General features: G+C 34.3%; 1 protein-coding gene across 4 annotated transcripts in view; it reads left to right on the forward strand.

Annotated features, from left to right (window-relative positions):
- Positions 1-19,565, forward strand: part of LOC134533244 (ATPase family AAA domain-containing protein 2-like) — a 161,634-nt gene extending 142,069 nt beyond the window's left edge. For all 4 annotated transcript variants that reach the window (XM_063370653.1, XM_063370656.1, XM_063370654.1 and 1 more), the window contains 2 exons: positions 2,347-2,519; positions 8,154-19,565. In XM_063370653.1, coding sequence (XP_063226723.1) covers positions 2,347-2,519; positions 8,154-8,216 — 236 coding nt within the window. In that variant the 3' untranslated portion in view covers positions 8,217-19,565. The remainder of the gene's footprint in view (positions 1-2,346; positions 2,520-8,153) is intronic.
- Positions 19,566-24,883: the final 5,318 nt, after the last annotated feature.

The following is a 24,883-nucleotide window of genomic DNA, read 5'->3' on the forward strand; positions in this document are numbered from 1 at the left end:
GGAAAACATTATATGCAGGAACATTATAACAGGGTTCTACTGTACTTACATAATAGTAGCCTAATTTTATTTTTCACTGCTAGTATTTTTGAGCCGTATTAAATTAATTTATAACTTTTGCGAATATTCGTAATACTGTTCGAATCCATGTACGTACAACGATTCCGGGTTCGGGTAATTGTGGATTTGAACCGTACACGAAAATATTGGGTACTCGCACATCCCTAAAAAAAAACAATTAAAAATACGAATAACTATTTCTTTTAGCAGGCTATCAGTCAAAATGGCTTTCTAAACAAATCTCTTCTAGCAGTAAATTACAATTGCTTGAACAGGGCTCAGCTTTGACTATACCAAGCCATTTAGTGAACAACACTCATAGAAAATTTTTGCAGTCAACAGCAGTGCTACACAGCATGTTCTGGACACTCGTCAGCAGTAAAACTTACTTGGAAAACACTTACCGTATTTACTCGCGTAAAGGCCCCGCCCGCGTATAAGCCCCCCTCCTTGTTTTATAAACATTTTTGAGAAAAAATTTAAAAACGTGTTTTTCTGGGTTTATCTGAGGGCAGGGCAGCTTGGCATGCATCAAACAAGCCATGTATTGTGACCGGCGGGAGGTGATTTTGTAAGCGGCAGTGATACAGAGACTGGTATTATAGTTTGTCCGTTCTCAGTAGGACAGTGGTGAGGCATGCCAGACGTAAGCAGTTAGTCCTATCTCAAACGACATAAAGATAAAGAAAGCTGGATGATGTGCAGTGTTGTCGGAGAAGAAGAGGGGGAGTGAAGGAGGAAGGGAAGTGGGTCAAGGATTCTAACACTCCTTTGTCTGGTTGGCTGGCTAGCTGGCAGGAGGGAGGTTAAGCCACGCCTCTGCCTCTCTCCCCTCCTGACACAGCGCTGCCTCTGCCTCTCCCCCCTGCGGAGTCGTTGCCTCTCTCTCCCTCCTGCCGCGTCGCTGCCTCCCCCGCCCTTCCTCATTCGAACAAAGACGCACAACTTGAAAAGAAAAATCTATTTTTTCCTCCAAATTCGCGTATAGGCCCCCCTCCCCTTTTTTGGAGTCAAAATTTGGGGAAAAAAGGGGGGCCTTTACGCGAGTAAATACGGTATATGTAGTTAAAGTTAAAACACCAGCTTAATATTAAATTGTCTCATGCATTTTAATACACAGCAGTCATTAGTGCAATCCTTGTACCGGTTAATGCCTGGTTTAGCTGATCACCACATAACCCAGGCAGAAATCCTGATAGCTGGTCGTAGATGTAGCTTGCAAGCTCAACATGTCAAATGCCAATACCCCAGCTATCACCTTCCAACATTATGGCACACATTTTTACGAAGCACCAATATACAGGTTACAACTGTGTTCATTTGTAGAAATAATGTGTCCCAACTTGACTGACGTGGCGCAAAGGACAAGCAAACGCCTCTATTCAATTCTGATCTCAAACATGTCAATTATCATCAGCATTACACTGATTTGATTACCACGTTTAAAGTTGCCATTTTTTTTCATATTAACTTGCGCTCGACATACTAGGTCTGGTAACTCGGCCAAGGCTACGACCCACTAACGACTGTCATCTCTCCTTGCCAAGTCACGACTACCGACTGCTGCAAAGCAAAGGCAACTCTGTTCCTCCCGAACATTGGCGGAGCTCGCCGATCACGCCCGACCACACTCGCACTGCCCGCGCCTCGCTGGCACACTACCTGTTCTAGCCACAGGCACGCACCAATACCAACCAGTTCACTCGGCGCTGCGGATTAACAACCCAAGAAATATGTGGCAATCCGATAGGTCAACTAAGTCCCAAATCCACTGGAAATAAAAGGAGGTTGTCTGTAAAGTTGGTTTACGGATAACGTGATAACGTCATAAGAAAACGATGAAAAATTGCATACTTTTTAATTTTCTAATATTATTTACAGTTTTTGCAAATTTAATTCAAATAATTTGTTTAAATATATTCAGGAACAATTAGTTATAGAAATAGACTGAAATCAAATCAATGTCAATAAATTGTTAATTTTAAATGATGAAATTGTAAAAATAAATCAAATTTTTTTAAATTGCTGCTCTTAAAAAGCCCGCCTTAACCTGTTTGATATTACAGAAGATTTTCTTGCACGGTGGTTGGCCGGTTCTTGCACGCTCGGCTCGGGCGGAACGTGACAACGAGTCGTGCTTTTTCGTGTGTGCAGCCGGCGTTCATCGACTTATAAGACGTCATCGCGTCAAAAATCAGAACATGAGCGTTTGGGTTGGTGCCAGCTGTGCAGGAATGCTGTGATGGTGGGTGGACAGTGTCGAGCCGTGGTCTCCCTTTGTGACAGAGTACTGGAGGAGGCGGGTGGAAGTGAGTGCGGAGAAGCTGAAGCAGCTGCTGTCCCAGGCTGTGATCCTGACTGAGAACCGTCCCGTGGACATGCTGGTGGAGCTGTACGTGCAGCTCAGCAAGTGTGTGACGCGACACAGCCGCCTGTGGGTCAGGACGGATCTTCCTCAGGTATGACCGGCTTCAGCAAGTCGGTAAGGACATTGTGGCCGTTTGGATCACTGCTTGGATTTAATCCTTAGTATTTATTTAGAAAGACAAATTTTTTGCATATTTTCTGTCCCACTTATCCTGGATAATGTTACCTTCTGTGTTGTGCTTTCGTAATTTCATGAATGAATAGAACAGTATTCTTGCAAGTATGGTGCAAAAAATATGACAAGTTCTTTTACCTCAATTCAAAGGCAATGGAAATTTTTCAGCATCTGCGTACTAAGTCAGGGACTTTACAGGTCACATAAGCCACGGAAGTGAAGGAAAAATAATTAAACTGAAGTACTGGTCTCTAAAGTTACTGTACTGGACGTCACAAAACTTCAATTTAACATAATTTGCTTTTAGGTTTTAGATACCTTGCATTAGCTTATAATCTCACATTAAATGTAAATAGTTGACGATTGTCAACTTAAAATCATGTGGTAATTATCTTGTAAAAGGTGTTGGCTTTCTAACATTAAAAGTGAGTAGTAGATGTATTTCGTGTTATTTATAATTTAATTATATATCAAAATAATCCTATGATATAAAAACTTTGTAAAAAAAAGATTTTACTGCAAGTTTCTGAAAATATTTTACCGAATGTTTATGCACCCAAATTTTTTTTGCTCCAATGTCCTGTTAATAAAATGGTGCAAGAATTTTTTTGTATTGTCTCCCCCAACTGAACTGGTGAGCAAAGAAACAGAATTTTGACTCCGTGTGATACCTTGGGGCGGAAGGTAAGTGAAGTGCTCCAGAGTAAATTTCAGGCATGAACAATATTTTTATTATTATTATTATTATTATTTTGCGTTTGCGTGCACATTTCCTTGGGTTTTGTCTGAGTGCTCCGCTCATGGTTAAAGATGATTCCTCAGAGTGTTGAATTATTTTAGGCTCCAAAATTGTATTATCCTTAAATTAAAAGAAATCATAAATTTAATAATTTTGTTAATGTTTGATACTCACCAGAGGTCAATTCCACAAGCAGTCTTCCCTAATTTAAAGATTGCCACCGCAGTGTCTACTAAAATATTTGTGAACTGCACAGTAGGTCACCGCATTTCCTATAATTTTAAATATATTTTTTTAAAATTTAATTTTAAAACACCAGGTATGCTAATCTGCACAAAACTTGTATGTTGTTGGTGGCCTAAGCCATAAAACATTGTGGATAATACAGTATTTTGATTTTATTTGTTACTGATTATTTCAAAAGATTGTTATCCATAACTTATCACTTAAAGGACACAATAACATACTAAATAACAGCATTTCTACTAAATTTGCAGCTAGGAGCTGGGCTAAGTGTGGTTGTCACATGTTTCCAAATGAGTCGTGTTATATGAGGAGTGGTGGACAGCAGGATTAGTATGTTGCAGAAGTGTTTTAGGAACACATTTTCTCTTAGACATAAACTATGTTAAATGTTTTAGTTTGTTAAAAGGTTTTTATAAAAAAAAAAGTCTACAAAACATATTTAAAATAAACTGGCACTAATGAGAATGTGTACACAAATTTTCTCAATTTTAAATTGAATTGGATTTATTGTAAAGAAAAACTCTTCTGTCGTTTTCAGCTTAATGAAAAATGAAGAACTGGTGTCACTTCATAATACCTTGGTTGAGAATGAGTAGGAGATATATTATTATTTTTATTATGTGATCTATCTCCAATATTATAAGAGAAATTAAATAATGATAATGTTATAAAACATTCGGTTCTTGTTTAGCTTTTTATGTTGAGCCAGTTGGGAGGTACATGCGGGATTTTCTATACATATTTGTAACATAAATAACTAGTCTCACCTGTACATGCATATATTATAATTAAATAATGTTTATATTACATATACATGTATATACAATTATAATCATCTAAATGTATTATTTCAGAAACAGCCTTTATAAGACTTCTGTTAAAATTACCGTGGCCTGCCTTCATGTGCTACTTGATACTCCTGAGTCCACACTAGAGACCTGCGAGTACTCGAATTTTTAGTTCGAGTTGAGTTTTTAATTAGTGCTCGTATTCGAGTTCGAGTTTAATGATGTCTTTTCAGACTTTTTTGGTTAGGCCTAAGTATAAAAATATTTAAAATTACGTGTTAACTAACCTTGTTTGCGCATGTAAATAAAAGAAACCCATTGTATCTTTCATTTCAATGTATGATTTTAAATTCCCGCTCAAAACACCAATGTAAACAATGTAAAAATATTTCACTTTAACATTAAAAACGAATCCTACGTTTCAATACAACGACCATTCTTTTCCAGTTATCAGGGAAATTTTACATAATAGTTACTGTGTTTGCGCAGGGATTCTTTAATATGAATGTACATTATGATTAATTTTTATCACTTTCAAGCAAGTATAAAACGTAAACAAACACAGTAAAACGCGCCATTCGTCCTCCTCCATGGATGACACACTTTAGTGCACGAGACGATCTAAACAATCGATTGCTCTCTCGCCCCTCTTCAAGACAATTGTTTTTAGCTGCACCATATTTTGGTTATTTATAGAGTACGTTTTAAAAGTTTAAATTACCGCAGATACAAACGTTAAATAAAAATTATATTTTAACATACATACAAAATAGAAAATCCAATAATGTTAATTTATGCAGGTTAATTTTTGAACTGTTTGGTGTCATAACATGGCAGACAGGCTTGTATTGTTTTGCCATGAAGGTCGGAATGTTGACTGGCACAGCCATGCTCGCGACGCGCACTACTAGTGTGGAGCAATGGTTATCTATGGATGAGAGATTTGTTTACGTTTGACGTGGCATGAGGCAAACAATATTGTGATTGAATATTTTAATCAAGATGTATGGCCAAAAAGATAAAAAGAAACGCAAGCAGTTTACTTCGAAGGAAAAAGTGGAAATTTTAAAAGAAGTTGACAAAGGCTGGGCCGGGGGGGGGGGGGGGGGGGGGGGAAGAGAGAGAGAAAAAACACGCTGGAAAAGAATTGGCCCGGCCGTACACTGGGCTGAATAAATGTGATATGTTGTGTTTAATATTGGCCAACGATAAAATTAATATTAAAGGGGATGAGGTGTGCCAGCTCATGACTTACAAAGTATTTAAAAAACATAAAATTACAAAGAAAATTAATTTAACTTATTTATTCTGTATTAGTTTGAAATATCGCTCATAACCAAACCGCGGTAACTGCTAGTTTTGTTACAAACCACGCTCTGCTACCAGGTGTTACGCCTCTCCTTTGTGCAGTAATTACTATAAAGTAATTTCTTAGAGAAACTTCTAAGATACAAAAATTTGGAAACGTACTGGAAAGATAAACTTATAATAAAAAGATATGTCAATAATACTTAAGAGGGGCTCTAAGGAGGGTGAACAAGAATTTATTACTCCCCTGTGGGCTTACAGATGGCGGAGAGGATCGTAAGGCTTATAAATGAGAAGTCGAGGTTTAGTTGGCAAGCTATTCGATTTATTCTGATTAAAAATTGATTTTCTATTTCATGTTGACAGTGCTTTCATAATTTTTATATGGTTAGCATATTACAAATTTAAGAAAACATTATTTAAAAAAAAGGTGAAAAACAATTGACAATCGGCCTGGGCCTCAACAGGGTTACTTATGAAGGTTAACATATAATTACACAAATTTGTTTCGTTGCATTGGCTAGCACTTGAAATTATAAATTTACAGTTATGAAATATGAAATAAAACAATAAAAAAAAAGTCTATAAACTGGCACGGGTGGTAGGTAGACTTGATATATGTTGGCGGTCAAGCATAGTGAGCTGCAGACGACGAGAAGAGAGAGATAGCAAAATGACAAAGACGTTTCACCGAGTGTTGTGAAACTGTTGGGCCAAAATCTTGATGTGGGATGTTCTAAGACGAACTGGGTTCCAGGGGTGTTCTCAAACCCGCACTGCAACAAAGGCCTTTCGGTACAAATTACCTCAGATGCAGGCGTTAGGTAGGGTGGTGGAATTCGCCACCAGGATTGGTGGAAATGGGGTAAAAACATTTAAAAAATACTCACCACTGCGGGGAGAATTCAGCTGCCTGACTGCCGCCTCGTAGACCGACGCGGTAGCACACGGCTTTGGAAACCATGATGGATACGAAGAAAGTTGGAAGAAGGGAAAAAAAAATTTAACTTACGACTACTTAGGGCAGACTTAAAGCTAAAAATAGTAAATCAGCACTTGAGGCCTTAACTGTAGTAGACTACATTCCAATTGATTGATCGGCGGTCTTCTAATTCTCGCGTAAGTCAGGAGAGTCGCTGACCGGAGACGTTCGCGGTTGGCTGCCCTAAGAAAAAGTGACCTCGGGGCGCGGTTGGGGCATTAAATTAAAAGGCCAAGTCTCCCTTGAAAGAGGGGGGGGGGGGGGGGAGCCTTTGATATTCATCGGCGCTCATTGCCATAGACACTCGAAGTTGGCATCTTTGGCCAGCGCGCTCTGGACGGAGAAGTGGGGAACGCAACTCGCCCGGCGAGCGGTCAAGTCGAGGGTGGATTCAACTTGAACATTGTTCTTATGGGCACGACATTGCTGCCCTCAGGTGGACAGCCAGGATGGTAGGGAGGGGTTAGTGTCTCTCGCTTCCGCGAGATGGATTGCGGATACGTCTTTTAGCAGTCCGGCACATCTTAATTCCTCTCGTCGCCGGCAGGGTGTGCGGACGAGAGTGTGAGAGCGGCTGTGGTTTATGACCTCCATGGACCAGAGAGGAGGGGGGAGGTTATGACCGGTGACTGACCCGGCCTGGGTTCTGGACGAGGGGACTTGGCGAGTGCGGGGGAAATTCTGCAAGGTTCGTGAGAACCGAGGCGACGAAACACCGCGGCATGTCTGCAGCACTGAGAATTTGACCAGGCTGGTTGTCCAAGCTTGCTGATTGCGAGACTTCGGGGAAGTCACCAGGGGCTGAATGTCTGCTTGCCCCCGCAAGTCTGGTCACGAAATGGCTTCGTGTAACGAGACTTAGTACATGACAGCAAGCGGGGGTTATGGGACCGGGGCGTTTCAAGCAGCACTCCATGTCGCAACGTAGCATTGGCGAAGCTGTGAACCGGTAGGTGTGGGTGGGGGGAGGGAGAGAAAAAAAACATGCTGAAAAAGAATTGTGTACACTGGGCTGAATAAAATGGCAGAGAGCACAGAATTTAAGTAAAAAAAAATCAATTATTTTAAAATTTAAAAAGAGGGTGCCTATAATGCACATGATTGGCACATTAGCATCTAAAGCAAGAGATAGTGCAGCACTCATCACACTGTAAATACTCAAGAAATTAATTGTTACATTTATTTGATGCAATGGTGAATGAAAGAATATTGTGATGACATGTTTACGATTAAATCTTCAATGTCGAATCAGCTTGCAGCTCAATATACTACAGTATATACCTAGTGTTATTTTGTAATGCCGTAGAATAAGAATAATGCCATAGAATAACAAATTTTAATGTGCGTACATAATTACACGTGTTTTTTTAGTAATGTATCATTTATTTTGTCAACTTGTTCTTGTGTTTCTTGTTATTTTTCATGAAAACTTAAAATTTTACATGCAGCATACAATTTTGTAATATTTAATTTTTTTTTCTGTTGCAGGAACTACAAAGAGAATTGTTAAGATTTGTAGATCACAACACTGCCATGAATTCTAATTCTTAGAATAAATAATTAATAATTGAACATTTACGAAGTGCTCAAGACTTGCCTGCCATTTTATAAACTACAACATTATTTACTTTGCCCAAGTCTGTGAGTTGGTCAGTATTAAGCCAAAGCACCTATGACGAGAGACGTTTTGATATTCGTCATACGCTGCCTAGTTCTAGAATTTTATCGGTAGTCATGCAAGTTACCAGTTGAAAATGTTTCTTAGGAAATGACTGTATGCTAGAGCTAAATTATTTAAGTTCAGAATATCTTCGGTTAAGGAGATTTAAATATGGTCTCATTTGTAGAAACTGTGTGCTGGTAGCAAAACCTTTTCCCAGTCTAGAATCAGTTTTGTAATTTTTCTTTAATGTTTTTCTAAACTTTTTATTGTAATTTATGTTTTCAGTGGTAAGATTTTTGTGCTTTAAAATTAAGTTGTGTGTTTGCTGAAGAGATTGACCAAGAAAAAAACATTAAGAATTGTAACTTTCTTTTAAGCCAAGACAGCAAGCAGCTTGAATGATACTGTGGCACTAAACTTTAGTATACTCTATCAATATTTTCTCGGTTTAGCAATTTTATGGTAATTTGAGAATAATTGCAAGTGCAGTTATCCTAAGAAATATTTTAATGCAGTTATTTAGTAATAAAATATTGGTTTATACTTTGTATAACATATTGCAGCCTTAGCATAAAAATTTATTAATTGAAGTGATGTCAAAATGATATTTATGAAATATTTGAGTGAATACAAGTAGTTTTCCATTCTGTTATAGATTATTTATCATTATAGTTTGTAGTATATTTTGTATGTTCTGTGTTTCTTCATTAGTGTGTGCTGTCAAAATTAGTGTGATAGGACTCTTAACTTTCTTACACTATTGTAAATTTTCAGTAATGTCAATTTTCTTTTCCTGATTTTCTTGTGTTTAGCATTTATTGCAATTAAAATGGAACTGTTAATTTATTTGCTTGGAAAGCTGCAAGTATTTTTAATAAACAAGGTCACATCTCAAAATGGAACTATTTTCAGATTTACTGATTAAAGAGTGACAAGGTATACATACTGTAGTACATGGATTCAACTCCTTTGAAATGTGACATGGAAGAATATTTTGTATTTTTCTGTTAAAAGAGTTTCATAGCTCTCATAACTTGATCTCTTAATAGAAAGTCATTTTTTTTATTATGTAGTGTATAATTATATTAATGCATATTATTTGTGGATTAAGGAGTTAATGGAAAAAAATAATTAAGGTTGTGTTATGCGATGCATCAGTCCTTCAGATATGCCATTTTAATTTGATAATTATATTGTGCAATTCACATTTTAAAATTTTTCTTAAAATATAAGAAGTTATTTATGAGGGAACTTTGTTATTATGTCACAAAAGATAATGCCGTGATAATCACTTCAAAGCTATTTTTATTTTTCAACATAATCACCACCAATATTTAATCACTTATCATATTGTTTTACAGTGCCCCAATGCCATCTGCATAAAATTCTTAGGGTTTCTGTCTTGGCCACATCGAACACCTTTGCCATTTTGAAACTCAAATGACATATTCTTGCGAATGCTACCTAGTTAATATAAAATGAATATTATTAAGTTGGATGAGACTGCCATCCACTAACATTATTGCTACTACCTGAAGATAAGTCATTACAATTTGTGACTTACATAATGAATTTTCCCTTGTACAATTTGAGCAGATATAGGTATAAGTAGGTAGGTATAAGTTTAGGCATTTTAGAAGGTAACATTCATGAGTAAAGTAAGGCTGCATATTGTTTTAGCAGTACTTGCTGGTGACTTGTGTGAGCGTTATAGAAAATGGGAAGTTACTTGTCTTCCACTCGATAGTCACAATGGTGCAATGATGAAGTCCTCCTCTCTCTGAGTGTTCTCGGTTTGATGCCCGTCAGATCCACGGATGTTGCTGCGTGTGGGTGCAAATGCTCGTCATCTTGACTCTACCATTAGCATTCTTTCGTATCTTGCAGCAGTGAAAATGTATTTAGAACACTATTTAAATAAAAGTTTCTATTATAAACGTATTGTGTTATAAAGTGTTTTTGCAGACTTAGGATTTAACAAAATTTGGCACGTTTTGTGCTGTAACATAAAAAATGCATAAAATTGACTCATTTTTCTATCTAAGAACATGCACGTCACTGCGATAAATTTGCTGTTAAGAAAAATGTGAAGTTATGTTGGTGAAATATTTTTTTTAGTGTCGGCTACGGCTACTAGGTAAGTTGAATAATTTTTGAAACCCCACACCAATAATTGAAATGGGCCGAGACTAAAACTCGAGCCAATGCAAACAAGTAGCTTCATCTCGACTCGGTTCAAAAGTTGAATTCATATACTTGACCTGATGAGACTAGAGACAGGCCAGCAGAATGTCATAGATTAGGTAGTAACACAGCAAACAAACTTGAAGAAGAAATCATGAAAAACCAAAATTGATGCATCTTATATTTGTATCTTAAGTTTGCCTGTGATTCGATACTTTTTTGGTTTATGGTTTTTCAAGGGCGCAGTGTCGTCCAGATGAACTGTGGCCCAATCACTAAAGCAACAAAAAAGGTTAATGTTTTTGGATTCTCGTCTAACGTGAAATGAATTTGCAAATTTTTCCAGACACTGATGATAACTATAACAAAACATATAACAGGGCGGAAGAATTATTAGAGCAGACACTTTACCAGTCTAACGTGGACTACCTCAGTTTTAATAGATTGAATTTTAATTATATTATTTTAATAAATAATTGAATGCATTAAAACACTGACAATAAAGACTTTCAAATATAATAAAATATTTTTTCTCTTAATTATAAAATATAATCAATAACATCTTTAAGAAATTAATGGACCTTGCATTAAAAATCATTTTACTTTCATTGTTTGAGATAGCAGATATGTTATAATACCAATAATGTTGTTATTTTTATTTTTGGATTATTTGAAATTAACTCTTACTCTGTTGTAAGTGATTGTTTATAGTTACAAGTTTCCTTATTGATATTATTCATCACTGTTAAGAGAAGTTTTAAACTGTAATAAAAATAGTCTACTTCTTTAGAGCATGCTGTTTTTTTCTCTGCATAATCATAATTCATAAGTAAAGTAAACATTGTAAAACATACAACAGTTTTGACAATGATATAATAACACAATATTAACATAAAAATTACAATCCTAACATTGCTAAATCTTTTGGTATTGCTGTCAAAAAAAAATATTTCCATGAGAAAGAGACCCATTGGAGTTAACTGATCATGAATAATTTGGAAAAAGGTTAGTTCAGTAGGAGTGGTAGGCAATTTATTTTGTTACCGTTGAGGAATAAAGGTGCAAATATATAAGTGCGTGTGTGTGTACACACACAGACACACACACACACACACATCAATATAATATTGTGTGGCCAAATTTTGTGCAACAAAAAATGGAAGGGAAAAAATCTACTTGTTAAATCCCAATATTTTAAATAATAATTTTTAAAAACTTTAACCTTTTTTTTTTCTCGTGTACAAAGATGTTATATCAAAAATCTTTACTAATTTTGTGATTACCTTTTAGTATTGAGTACATACGAGGGTTACATGTCAAAATTTACACAACAAAGTAATTCCCATAACAATCCTGGCATTTGCCACAGTGACTTTGAGATGCCTGGCATTGAAATAAATTTAAGTTTTACCATTAAATTTAATTTAAGAAGTTAATTTTTGTGCATTTTTCATATGAATACTAATTAGTAATATCCAGCAAAAAAAAAAAAAATTCCAAAACTGATTGGGAAGTGCTTTCAAAGTTTTAGGTACAGATTTTGCAGTTAATCAAATAGTATTGAAAACCCTTTTCAATTTCATCTTTTTAGACCATTGTCCATACTGTTATAGCTATAAATGTGAGTAATGTAACTTTCACCTCTCGCATTCAATGATTATTATATTTAAAACATTGTAAAAGCAAGAGAGTTAGTTTTTGCATTGTAATTTTACTGTGCCAACTCTGACAGATTTTTTTTAAATTTGTCAGACTCTACATCTCATTAGTTATTATTGCTAGAGACCTACCATTTCATGGTATATTTGCTCACTAGGCTAAATTTTATATTCCTGTTTATAGAAACTAGTAAACCAGTCAAAAATATTTTTTGTTCGTGTGTCTATTAGAAGCAATTTTATCTTGTACTAGCCCGCTTAAGATACACGAACGCGGGTAATATAATGTTTTTTGCTCATGCCATGTTATATCTTGTTAAAAATTTTGTAAATTAAATTTTGCATTTTTTATTTTTTAAGCTTCCAAATAAAGCATTTCGACTATCAATTTAATAGTGTGCACAATAATAGAGTCATAACATTAATCATTTAAAAGAATAATTTTTTGGTTAAATTTTCACTAACCAATAATCATACATTCCAAAGTATGAAAACTGTTTTGGCGATAATACACTTTATGTAATCTTAACTACACCTTTGCACATGGGGATTTGTTATCTTAAATTTTTCTTATTTTACAGGGACCCACAACCAAAGTGAAAAGTTTGTTAGGTTATGTCACCTACATTAATAATTTTTTTTTTTTAATTCTTCATTAATAGGTAAATAAAAATGTAATAGTTCACTAATATAGCTAACATAACCAACTTTTGACTTAGATTGTTTCCCTTATTTTCCATAAGCCACTTTTCTGCAGAATGACCAAAATATTTAACGTAGTATTTCTAAATAAATAAAAAATTATACTATGAAACATAGACGATAAAATTTTTATTAAATTAGCCCAGTTGGTACCAGTTAGAAACTACATTAAATGTTAATGTTTTATGCAAATGATATTTTGTGTAAAAATTCAAAAATACTAACACTGAATCACAAAATAGGCAAGATTAAATGTTCTATGAAAAAAATTTGGATATCACTAGTTTTCATATTGTGTAACAAAGTTCAGTGAAATATACTCGTCGTTTCGCAATGGAAAAAATTCACCACATAACTTACATTCTGGTGATCTTTACTTCAACTGAATTTCTAGGTCATGTTATTGGTAGATAAGTAAACTCTACAAGAGAAGCTAAGTAGAGAATGGTTGAGAGCAGCCACAGACACAAATGTCAGTCTCCAGGCCAGGCGCTTCAGTACATTACTTGAAGCTTGCGTAGCTCGCGGAGTCATTGCTCTTTGCTCTTGTTGAATTGTATTTTTATGCTAAATAATAGTACTTTTATACCTGGTGTTCATGGGGTGAAATTAAATTTAGTTCTGCTCAAGCTAACAATTTTTAATATGTTCTTTAAATGATTGATTAAAAATAATTTCATATACGAACACCATTGAATAAAACCTCGAGACTGGACAGGAAACATGTATACATAAACACTCGGAGAACAAAGCCTATATGAGCTGATGTGAAATGTTACGTGCATCAACGGTGCGGATAAAAAATTTTCATTTTTTAATACTCTACTTTTTCCAGGCATTAATAAGAGTTTAGTTACCTCCCCGTAGATGCACCTGTGTGCAGTTGACACTGCTTGAACCACCCTGGCAGTGAACCGTCACCAGTCAAGACGCAGCGTTGCAGTAGTTGAGACATTGCTATGGGGGGAAGGGGCAGAGCCCCGATCCAGTCCAGGGGATGTCCAGTCCAAACTGAGATAATCAAAAATTTTAAGGCACAAAATATTTACACAGTGACAATATTCTCAGGTTTTCTGTTAACTCACATAATGCTCTTCCTCAGCGGTTCCCAAAAAAAGTTTTTTTTTTTTCCAGGTAACCCTATGATTGACTTTTCTTTTGGCGGAACCCCAACGCCTTCAAAGAAATATATTTAACAATAGTCGTGCCTGCTTTATATGAAACTAGTGACCCTAATATAGCTTTTAATTTTGAATGTTCAAAAATCTAAAAAAGATAGAACAAATTTAATTTGTATTAATTTGTATTGAAAATATGACACAGAATTGCCCAAAAAAAATCTGTTGATCCGATAGCTACCAAACTTCACAGGATCACCCACTGGGTTAATCTGAAGATTATTTTAAAATTTCACCAAAATCGGTCCAGCCGTTTTGGAATCCGTAGGAGTCCGTAGGGAACATACATACACACATTGATATAGCTAGGTCCTGACTCGCGGAACCCCTGTGACCGTGCCCCAGGGTTCCGTGGAACACCTTTTACCTGCACGAAACTACTTTTTTATAGTGAATGTTGCAGCAGCAACCCATATATGTTCCTATTGTCTCTGGTCACAATGCTGCCCGTAGTTTAACTGAAAGTTTGGCTTGGCAAGTTCATCATTTTTGTACCTTAGTTTAGGTCATATTCGAAGGTGCACTTGAATTTAGGCATACTAATACACTGTTTTATTTGAACGTAGAGCAACAAGCGAGAAATACTGCCCCAGTTTTCTTTTTCCCGGCATTCATGGATGTGATGCAGGTGGCTACATTAAGCAAAAACTATAAATATCAGGGAATTAATACATTTCAGAAATAATTTTGAAATATAAGTGATATCCTGCAATTTAAAGAGGGAAAAAATTATACATTATGTATTTGTTATTTTGTTTTACTATTACTTCATCTATGTATCTCTTAAAGTGTGAAAATATTGCTAATAGTTTTTTTTTTTTTGTAAAATTAAAAAGTAAATTGCGATAGGTGTATATGTAAAGCAAATTGTGTGTCATGGTAGTGTATATGATAATTTTTTTTTAAGAATAATATTTTTTATTTCAGTCTTTTTTATCCATATACTAATTATTGTGTTGGTTCAAGTTTGGTTAAAGCTATGGTGGTGGTAGCCGGTAGCCACCCTAGTTGTCTGCTGGTTGGTCCTCTCAACTGCTTAACTAATCATGGTTGATGTTCGTGACATCTGTTTATTGAAACTCGTGCGGTGTCTGCTGAGATGTTTAGTACTGATAGTATCGTTCTCTTCTGCCTCGCCTACCCTAAAGAAATTAGATAAAATTGTGGGTAAAATGAAGAAGGTATGTAGGTGTATCCAGGAAGCAGAGTGGCAAAATTTTACAACACGTCAAAAGAACACCTTTTTGTATTAAAAAATGAACCAAAATTACAAAATTGTATGATATTATTCTAGTAAAAGATATTTTGGAATAAAAAACTGGGTAAATTTGTAAACTTCACTAGTTTATTTTGAAAACTCTGAAATAACTAGGAATTTTTCAAGATGATAAAATAACGACCTTCATATTTTTTTAAAAATGATTTCGCTGTAGTTAAAACCATTTTTAATACCACTGCAATAAGATATTATTTGTGTAGTTAAGTAGAAACTTTGCATCTTGCCTGTGTGAAACTCAAGGGCTCGCAGATAGTGTGATTCATGACTATATTACTTTCACGCCAGTCTCATTCATCTGCACAAACACAGTACCAGTCAGTGTCAATTACATTATGTCGACTTAACACATGTTTTTCAAAAGTTGCTTTTGGGATTGTTTGGTTTTGCAAGAATGCTCTATATTTTCTGGTTTGTTACTTACGAGATACAACTATAGTGTTGCTCTATATGAACTATGATATTTTCAACTAGTAAAACTTAACTAGTGGAAATTCATTTGTCAGATAAGCTATTGGAGGATTTAATTGAAGTTCCTATGTAACACTGGTCCATATAGATAGATAGGTAGTGCTCAGCAATAGTAAAAAAATATTTATGTTATGTTTAACAAATTTATAAATTTTTATTATAAAGTATTTAGACATTTTTTTTTAGTCTGAATATTGTTTTGTGTTTTAGTTTGTTGTATTAGATAATGGTGTATTTGAAGGATTGATGCTGCAGTTAAATATTTTACTTTATACATAATTAAGTACACTAAATTTAACTGCCATTATTCTTTGTATAATTTGGGACTGTTCATTTCTTCACCAAAGATCAGAGTAAGCATTGTTGATCTCAACATTATTTTATAACTTTCTGGAAATACTTTTGCTGCAGTTTACTTTTTATTGCGTGTAGTGATGTAGATGTAATTACATTTGTTAGCTGTAAACATGAACAGTTATAGGATTTAGTATTAGTTTATTTGCCTTAATTTTTGTGATATCATATTGCCTAGCAGTATGGGTAATAGAAGTTAGCTCAGGTTAAGATTCTTAATTAATTACGCGCTTGTGACCTGGCTCAAGAGCTTGGAATATTTTGATAGAGGTGAACGTTGAGCCCGGTAATTATTTCTTACTACCCTTCTCTTCCCCCGTCAGCCACGCAGATTCCCCGGGCCAAGTGATGTGCCTCAAGTGTGACTAAACACTTTCTCGCTGATGCAGATGTGAATCCACATCTCGATACCAACTCTAGGCTTGTTCGGCACAGAGCAACTCCAACACTGTTTGCGAGAGGGAACGCTCAAGTTCAAAAATGCAATTGAAGAAACTTCCCATGCACATTTTAATATCTTTTAGCCATGACAAATTTTTTTTGGTGTGTTCTCACTGTGTGGATTTCATTAGTGTTTGGAAATTGTGAGAAAATACCCTTAAATGTGTATTTAGCATATCAAAAGCAAAAGGAATTACTTTATTAGATTGTGGTTCAGTGTTTATGATAGTAAATAAGCTATTGTATTTTTTTTTTTAATTTTAATGTAATTTAATCTTATATCTTGTTTTGCATGCATATTTTTGCCTTTTAATAATTCTGCTGCATTGGCCAGGGTATCAGATGTAAGAAAATTTATTGTGTGGTAAGTTATGAAAGCTTGAATGTTAATGTCAAATTTAAAACCATTAAATTTTATTTGTGTGAAACCTTTTTGATTTGGATAGGTGGGACGGACTAACAAAGTTATTTCATTTATTGTTGAACTTATTCTTTGGAAATGCTCTTGTAAATTTTCTATATAATACAAGGTATTTGTTTGTGCCACAGAATTTGACTTCAATATGTCATTTACCCTCTAAGCTTACACAAGTGTGTCACATTTTTCAGCATAATACAAATGCTATATGTGTAAATTTGCATTATATTAAAAGGAAATACCAGTGCTTTATTGTTCTGACGTATCTATGCCATTGTGTGGAAAGATGCAGATATTTGGTTTTGTGTGAGCCTTGACGTGAATAATTCACAGTGTCTAGGGATCACGGATGTCATGGAAAGTCACTAAATAAACAGTAACTCAGCTGAACTTTTATTTTTAACAGCATTTTAATAACTTTTTTTTTACTTCTTGCTTCAGTTTGAGTTGCATATGAAAATAAATAGTTTGGAGATAGTCCACTTAAATCACATGAAAACGATGTGTGAAAAGGGTGTGGTTTTCTAATTTAAAGTTTGGTACATTTCTATGAATATAATATCGATTTTGTGTCCAATTTTCAAATTTTTTAATTTTCCTATTCTATTATAAAAGAAAAGGCATTGTGTTATGAAAAATGTAAGATAATTTTATTAAACTGTCCCAAAAAATTTCTAAAAATTGATTAATCAGGTGTTTTACACATCCTTATAGTTGATAGTTATAGTTATAGTTATAGTTATAGTTGATAATGGATGCATGTTAGTTTTGACCTCAGTGATGTGGATGATTTATGTGTTTATGACTGTCTGTCACCTGTTTCGTTTAAATTAACACTTGATAGTAGTAACACTAACTGAATAGTGGTGTATATTCTATAAATTCCAGAAGTATCTACTAGTTTATAAACATAAAAACAATTTTTAGTTAATTAGTTCAGTATTTACTATTTTATTTTAAAAAAAAATTCCAAAATCACTTTGAAGGTTGGTAACGTATTTTTGGTAGCAAAAACTTTCTTCACTTTTCCCCCACCAAAATTGTCTCCGTTACTCTGAGCTTTACAACTCCTACACCCGGCCCGGTTTAGCATATCTTAAGCCCAAAATCACAACAGAAAATTTAATTAAAATGTGCAACATTTATGACTATAAACCCTCTCTGTAGGGTGCAGGCCAAAATCAAATAAAACAATACTGGGCATTTAAAAATATGTAACACCTTTACAATTAAATTTGAAGGTAGGATTTTGGAGTAGCATTTCTAAAGTGTTTGTGGAACTTTTTAACAATTTTATTTTATTACTGATCTCTTTCTCACAAATTTCAAACTCATTTACAACAGTTTTTTCTTGAGTCTTAAAAATTGACAGTGAACAGGGTATTGCTAAAAATATTCTTATCACAAAAAAATTATGAAAAAAAAATTATAAACAAACTACAATAAAAACAATACTCTGACCAGCTAGTTTACCATATTATTTGCTGTTTCTTCACGCGACCTCAGTTACAATTCCTGGCTACGCTTCCAGACTCAATTAAATATAATACATTAACTCACAATAAATCCATTTAATATGCCGATAAATATTTTATAGTTATGCTAGTCATTTACTAAACAAAATGGGAGCTCCCAAATTTATTTATGCAAGATGTCTTGTGCAAACTACACCTACATTCTCATGAAAAACTAGTTACAATAAAAATTACAATATTCCTCAAAAGTCCACGCTCAAGGGGAAAGTCTGTAGTTCAGTGTGCTCACTGAAATTTAATGGGGGTGCCTCGCTATTTACTTCGCAACTTCACTGTTGGTTGCCAAGGCAAACCAGTCTCTCGTAGCCATACTCTCAATCGTTTATAATCAGTCAATAAACTTTTTTATATGCGCATATTACTCCGCTAACGGCAGCTTTTTTTACAGCAAACTATTACACACATAATCAGTCACTGTCAAATACGTGGTTCGTCCATTAATTTCACATCGCTGAGTTCGGGATTCCAAAATTCTTTCTTGTTTCTATCCTCTCTGCCTCTTACCTTAGCATCAGCACAGCTCGGTCCTGCTTACGTACTCCAACGTAAGCCCGATTCACGTAAGAGTTGGAAGACGTACGACGTAATAGTCACTGCCGTAAGATTTAACACCATTGTATCACTTCCAATGTTAGCTTGTTACTGGCAGCATTCCTGCATATCCATGTAACTCTAACGGAATAGAGGTTTCAATATACCAGCACCGTTTCCCGACCGGCGCTCGAAACGGTCCAGCTGCGGCAAGCGACCGCTGTCCAGTCCACGCCCTCTAGCGCCTAGCGTCGCACTCACTTCTGCCTCCCTCTTCCTTCTTGCATAGACTAATTATTTTAAGTCTCTTTAAAATATGTCCAGCCAATTTACCAAAAGGAAAATACCTACTAAAAACAACTTCATAAAAACTATAACAAACATTTTTGAACAATTCAGTTTTAAAATTGAATCAGTTTACACAACATTCTCAAAGCTCTGGTAGTCGTGGCCTTCGGTCAGAGTAAATAAACCATCTAAAAATAAAAATTTGAACATACTGCTAAAAAGGTCATTTGCAACCAAATATAATCAAAAAAAAAAAGAGTGGTTTAGCAAAAATAATTCCATATTAAAATGACCTAGGGCAATGAAAGTGGTGCACACGCCACAAAGTCATTAGTGCAATGACGACACAGATGCCATTCTGTCGACTGAACTGTGACACGGACTAGCATGTTTGAACAGCCGCGAGGTTCTAGCAAAAGTGCCGTCATCTGCCGTAAAGCGAGTGCAAAGTCCTGTCTTCATGTGGTTTCACCAGTCGCGACATGTTGAAGCAAGATTTGGGGCAGTTTGTATTTTATCTGCGCCTGTTGTCGCAGTTGTGATTATGCAGCAAGCCTGCTGTGTGTATGTTGAAGTGTGTTTGTAATTGTGCTGTCAGTATTGTATCAGCGGACTGAGTTGTGAAGCTGTAGTTTGTACATGCTATTTTTAATTTCATTTCTCATGCTGTGGAGCTATTATTAATCAGAAATTGTTAAGAATTGACACATAATGTAAATGAGTACCAGTGATGAATTCCAATTTCCATCTTCAGAGAAATCCTCAAAACATCTCAAAACATCTTCCATGCATGTGTTGCTGTCAGCTAACAACTAAATATACTACAACTAGCAAAATGTAAATTTACATGGTGACATTCGCCACCTTTTTTCAACTTTTATTTAGCAAAATTTATTTAGTTTATTTGAGGGGGCCCACAAGAACACAGGGTTATGTGATGTTTATAATTTGCTTTAAATAACATTTGCTGGGTGTAACATTAAAATGAGGTAGACTTTCTTGGAATGTAACATTTTCATGAATTACCTACCACTTTCTATATAACATGGATGGTTTTGGTGCTTCCTGCTTGATGCATAAATAGAAACTACCTATATGCACAAACCCGTTCATGTGCACATAGACACCAAATACACAAGAATACATTCATGGTAAGAAACTTATCACTCTGTCAATCTAACGTTTAAAGATGGCACAGATCTCCTGTGTGAAGAAAATAAATTTTTATAACATCCTAGGCACCGAAATTCAAACCCGTAATTTAGCGAGAATTTGCTTTTCCTTTAATGTACTTGTATGAATCACTTTCACTGTCGGCAGATATGTTACAAACCATAAATGAAGCTGTACAAGGTTGAGAGAAAGATTAAGTTTCTTTGTAAGATAGGGGTTAATTTACATTTTTTGGGGGAGAATGATAGTGTATAATGCTGAAAAATATGATGCAGCTTAGTATGTTTCTAATATCTTTCTGTTAAACATTTTCATTTTTTGTTTTGTTTTGAATTTAATTTTAAGTTTTTACTTTTTTTTTTGTGTGTACGTACAAGAAGTTTTTGAAGGCATGTTTATTATTTTTTGCATGTGTTAATGTGTGAATATACACCAGTAAGGCCTAATAAAGTATTATATTATTCTATTAACTTAGTAATGTACATAAATTATATATATATTTACAAATTGTATGGTATAGCATGTAAACTTTGGGTTCCTGAATTTTTTTTATTATAATCATAATTGCAATATATTCATGCATTTGCTTTGGGGAAAAAATTGTGTTAATAAGTAATATGAAATCATTCATTAATATGGATAACTAATTCAAATTACATCAGTTGTATGCTATCTTGTACTTAAAAATATGCCTGGAGTGCCATTTACAAAAGATGCTGCATATCTTACAAAGTTATGCTTTAGTCATTGTATGTTAAAAGATAAAAATAATCCTATCATCTTTAAAAATTGGGGGTGTACATACTATAAAATAAGTACTCATAAGAGCAGGATGGAAGGAACATTCTGTTCTAGTTGTGATTTTTTCAGTGATGGGCCACTTCAGTTAAATTGAACAAAATTTAAGAGTAAAGATTTCACAGCTAGACAGTGTGACTGCTTTGGTCTTGTTTACAATTTTTGCTCTCATCCAACCAGATTCTCGCACTGTTATAATATATATGCCTGAGAACTTCCATAGAGCTTATTGTGAAGAATATTTAGCGTTTATCTGGGAGGAAAATCTGTATCTACCTTCAGAATTTGTTTAAGAGTATGCTCAAAAAATCTTCTTGATAGTTATTTTACTGTCTAAACTTTTTCATTATAAAAAAATTAATTTCTAATATAAATTATTATTATATATGGAACACAAAACAGTGTAAATTTGAGCTTGTAAAGGAATGTTAATAACTTTAAGATTGATATGTCCAGATTAATGAAATGTGTAAGGTTCTGCAGTTCTGAAAGTTCAAATTCTATTCCTAATGGATGTGGCTTTATTATTTTTGTAAACATTATTAGCTTTAGCTGAGTTCAAGGTTGATAACATAAAGTACGGTAAATCATACATGCATGGTGTAAACGTGAGAATTTGAGCACACATTGTGGGAATATTTCGGATTATTTAAAGCACTTGCTGAAAAACTAGTAGCAGATGATGAATAGTTGGACTAATTTCTAATGTTAAGATAAAAAAAATATTATGTCTCAATATCACAGATTGGATCAGTTTTGATATTGGTGTAATGCCTTTTTACTAAAATAAGACTTTAAGAGATTTTGAAAATGGTTTTTATGAATGGGCACTTTTCAGTTAAGTAAGTAGAATTCAATCCACAGGATGTGTCTTTCTGGAAATCATGATGACCAAACACCAGGAATTAGTTGAATAAATTTATTATTTTCTTCTAAAAAATTCTCTCAATAAAGCCATAGAAATCCCTGGAACATACTATTGAATATAGCCATTAACTGTCACTCTCCAAGAATAGGCCTAGAGCATTGCAGCTGCAACTGATACCTGGGGTCCATTTCACAAAAGCACTCCTGTAAACTCTTGTAAACTTTTCTTGAGTTTACAAGTGATTTAGTTGAAGGTTACTAAAATGCTGGGCTATTGAAAATTGTAGCCTACAAGCTTTTTCGCTGCAAATTGTCTACCTACCTCACATAGGTATTAGGTAAGTTACATTTACAAATTTTCTAATTTCTGCAAGAGAAAAATTGTAGTTCTTCCTCTAATAGTCTAATTAGTTAAAAAAAAAAAATATACAGAAGTGAACTAGAATCACAAACAAATATATGCTGCAACTAAATAATAATGTTGTTGGTACATTAATTAAATTAGGTTATATTGCAGAATCTATTTAGTTTAAAAGTGTAACAACTTTTGTCACACACAATTGAAACACTTAACTTCTTAGTGATAACTTTTGAAAATCTATGTAAAATGCATGTTTGGTATAACCTTGGCTCTTGAAGTACAGTATAATTTATTTGGCTAAGTACCAGAGCTCGGTAAATTATGTATTACTTTACTTCAGCTGCATCCGCTGCAATCAGTTACATTAATTTGGATTGGTGTTTGCCATGCCATTGGATCATCTGCTAGTTTAATATAACAATAGCTGTCCAATACTTTATGTAAATGAGAAAGATCTCTTGAAAGCAATTAAAATAAACTGAACTGAGCTGTCCCTTTGGATACATTTGTTCACAGCAAAGTTAACTGTTGAAGTGTCCCAACATGGCTGCCCTCATTCCAGAAGTGAAATATGACTGCCATGTGAAACATACTACCAATTAGTGTGACACATTCACACAGTCACTTTTCCCATCAATCATGGAGCTGTTTTATGTACATGTATAACTGTCTACAATTCCTCTTGCTGCATTTGCCAAATGTATTCTGATTAGACTGTCAGATATCAGCACCGAAAACCATTATAAATAGCTCAATAAACTGCCAGTCAGGTTTATAAAGAAATTACTGAAAACTGCAAAGTTGCTCTCAAACTGTGACCAAATCAAAGTTACAAAAAATGAAATGTAGAAAATTACATTTGATCTGCGTAGTAACATAATCAACAAACAACATAAAAATTAATCACTTGTCATTTGTTTTTAAATTGAACTAATATAATTTTGCACCTAACACCACACATCCTTGAATAACACATTTATCAACTGAAACTGAATTATGACACTGACTATTCAAATACTCTCCATTTTAGCAGTTTGGGTTCGCAGATAGGCAGAGAGCTCTGTGTATGAGTTTTTATATTGTACCATGGTTCTCTGTTCTTCCCCATCTCTGCTTTAGTGTGTACCGGGATTGTAAATGTGGGTATCTACTAGCTTATTCACTATTTGAATAATGCAATTACAACTGTTAGTTTCTGTGGATTGTTCTGCTTGTTGAATTCATTTGTATGATTTTATTTACATAAATGTGTCACATTTATTTGTATGCGTACATGTGAAGTACACACATGAAATTGACCTTGCAAACTGCTCAGTGAGATAATATAAAAAAAAATTACATTTGGCTAGTGTTAAATACATACTTAAAAGCATTCAAATCTTGTATGTCGAGCCTTCATGGAGTATTTAAACTAATTATCTACACTTTATACAAAGTTTTAAGTTTTAAATATGCTTTGTTGTGCGGGGGGGGGGGGGGGGGGGGTGTAAAAACCTTAGTTTTCTTTCAATTTTCCTCATTCAGTTGTTTTTGAATGTGGTCATGTTGATATTTACGGTTTGTTTTTGCTGCTAAATTTGTCTCTACTGTGTTTATGGCTTTTCTTCCCATGCCATTTTCCTCATCTTTTTTTGAGCAGGAAAAATATTGTCCAACTTTTTAAACTGCAAAGCACCTAAATAAAATAAATGTTTCTCTGATCCAGGCAGCAAAAGTAGTTGAGGCCAGTGTCGTAACTTTAAATTCAAGCTTACTAACAGACTATTGGTATGGTGGGAGCACATTTGTACATCAGGAAAACTCTCCAGATAAATATTAATTATTTATTTTATTTATTTTATTATTTGAGTAATTACCAACAGTCACGACCTTTAATAGGCAGGCACTTAACAAATATTACATAAAATAATACACACATAATGATACACAGTCACAAAAAAAGTCCTAAACAATGGAAACAAAAAAATAAACATTATCATTTTAAATTAATTCTAACTAATGAAATAACAATAGTAAAATATTTGCATTAAATATTTATATTAAATGCATAATAAATGGAGCTCAAATGGATTTCATTGAGATTATTGACTTTATAAATACAATAATTATTGATTAAAACAATCAGTATAATTAAATGTGAAGTAAAAATATATTACAATTAATTATAAGTAAAATGTTAACATTATCAGTTTTAAATTAATTCCAGGTAAAAAATAACAATAAAATATTTACTTAGCTGCATAAAAACTAATAGCTCAAAATGTCTTTCATTGAGATTTTTGACTTTAGAAACAGGTCCAGATCTTTTAAACAATTATTA

The sequence above is a fragment of the Bacillus rossius genome, chromosome 6 (assembly GCF_032445375.1).
Source record: "Bacillus rossius redtenbacheri isolate Brsri chromosome 6, Brsri_v3, whole genome shotgun sequence".
In the NCBI taxonomy this organism is placed as follows: Eukaryota; Metazoa; Arthropoda; class Insecta; order Phasmatodea; family Bacillidae; genus Bacillus; species Bacillus rossius.